Source organism: Morone saxatilis, unplaced genomic scaffold (genome assembly GCF_004916995.1).
Source record: "Morone saxatilis isolate NCDOM2014 unplaced genomic scaffold, NCSU_SB_2.0 Contig4, whole genome shotgun sequence".
NCBI lineage: Eukaryota > Metazoa > Chordata > Actinopteri > Moronidae > Morone > Morone saxatilis.
Genome location: NW_023339984.1, coordinates 1,552,814 through 1,554,117, shown reverse-complemented (window position 1 = coordinate 1,554,117; position 1,304 = coordinate 1,552,814). Strand labels below are relative to the sequence as shown.

General features: G+C 52.9%; 1 protein-coding gene across 1 annotated transcript in view; it reads right to left on the bottom strand.

The window, feature by feature from the left end:
• Positions 1 to 1,304, bottom strand: part of cunh4orf54 (chromosome unknown C4orf54 homolog) — a 21,257-nt gene that overhangs the window by 16,379 nt on the left and 3,574 nt on the right. Inside the window, 1 exon segment of the mRNA XM_035675711.1 lies at positions 5 to 1,301. Within this exon segment, the coding sequence (XP_035531604.1) occupies positions 5 to 1,301 (1,297 nt within the window).

The following is a 1,304-nucleotide window of genomic DNA, read 5'->3' as shown; positions in this document are numbered from 1 at the left end:
AACACTTTGGTCCAGTCCCTGTGACACATTCATATTGCCATACTTCAGGTCGACAAACGTGGACCACCTGTTTATCCCTATCCCATGCTCGGATGCAGAGGACTCACTGGAGGTGCTGAAATTAATGGCATCAAAGTAAGGGTAAGCCAGGCTCTTGAAGGCTTTGGCTGTCAGGTTGCGCACCTCCTTGTCAGCGTCGTCCAGCTCGCTGACAGCGCTGGACGCACCGCTGGAGTACCCGGTGACCTCTTTTCCCCTCAATTTGCGGCCAAAGTGTAAGCGTCCGGGCGCTGCTATGAAACACTTCGCCCTGTCACACAACGTCTCTGCCTTCCCATCAACTCCCCTAAACACATAGCGGCTCATGTCTCCGGAGCGCCTGGCATGATAAAGAATATTTCCCTGTTCTTGGATAGGGTCATTTATAGCTCGAGAAGTGGTTCTGATTGACAGGTGGATCTGTCCCGCACTGTTGCCACTGCACTGCTGCTGCTGTGGCTTTGACACACTCTCATCTGAGCTGGTGAACTTGGCCGCGTCGCACAGATCACTTTCAAGCAGAGTGCTGACTGCTGCTGCGCCCTGAGAGCGCGGCTGGCGGCCGTCCCCCCTCTCCCCCGCCGCTCCATCAGCGTCAAAAGACGCGTAATCGACAAAAGAGTACACCTGGTTGTCATCCTCAATGTCCCAGCTGGTGGAGGAGCCCGCCCCGAGGTCGTAGTCCCCCTCATGATCGGAAAGCTCCGAGAGCTGGATCTCGTGCGTCGTAATGTAATGGGACTCGTCCTCCGTTACGCACTGGGCGTAATCGCCGCAAAGCACCAAACTAACATTATCATCCTCCTCATAATCATCCGACTCACTTCTCCCGCTCCAGTAATTATCACTGCTTTGTAATTCCTCGTCTCCTGGTGTGTTTTTGTTGTCTTCTTTTTTGGGCACCTCGGGCTGCGTTATGACGCGCTCGCTGTTATCTCCTGGTTTCGGGCGATCATCTGACTTTACGTTAAGACGAGGGCGATCTGAGGACGAAGGTGGATCAGAGGGACCCTCCTTGACATCTTTTGTACATTTGCCAACTCCAGCATTCTCTTTCTTCTTAGTTTCAGTCTCAGTTTTAATTGCCAACTCATGGTTTGGTTCCGTTGCGCGCGGAGCTCCGGGAGCGCTGCTGTTAATAAGCACAGACATTTGCTTTCTTTCTCCAAAGCGACAGTCTTTCTCCGGTTTTACGCCTGTGTTCACGTCCACTAACTCCAAATCGACGTATTTGCTCTCGTCTTGCTTCTCCGGGGCATCCTCTT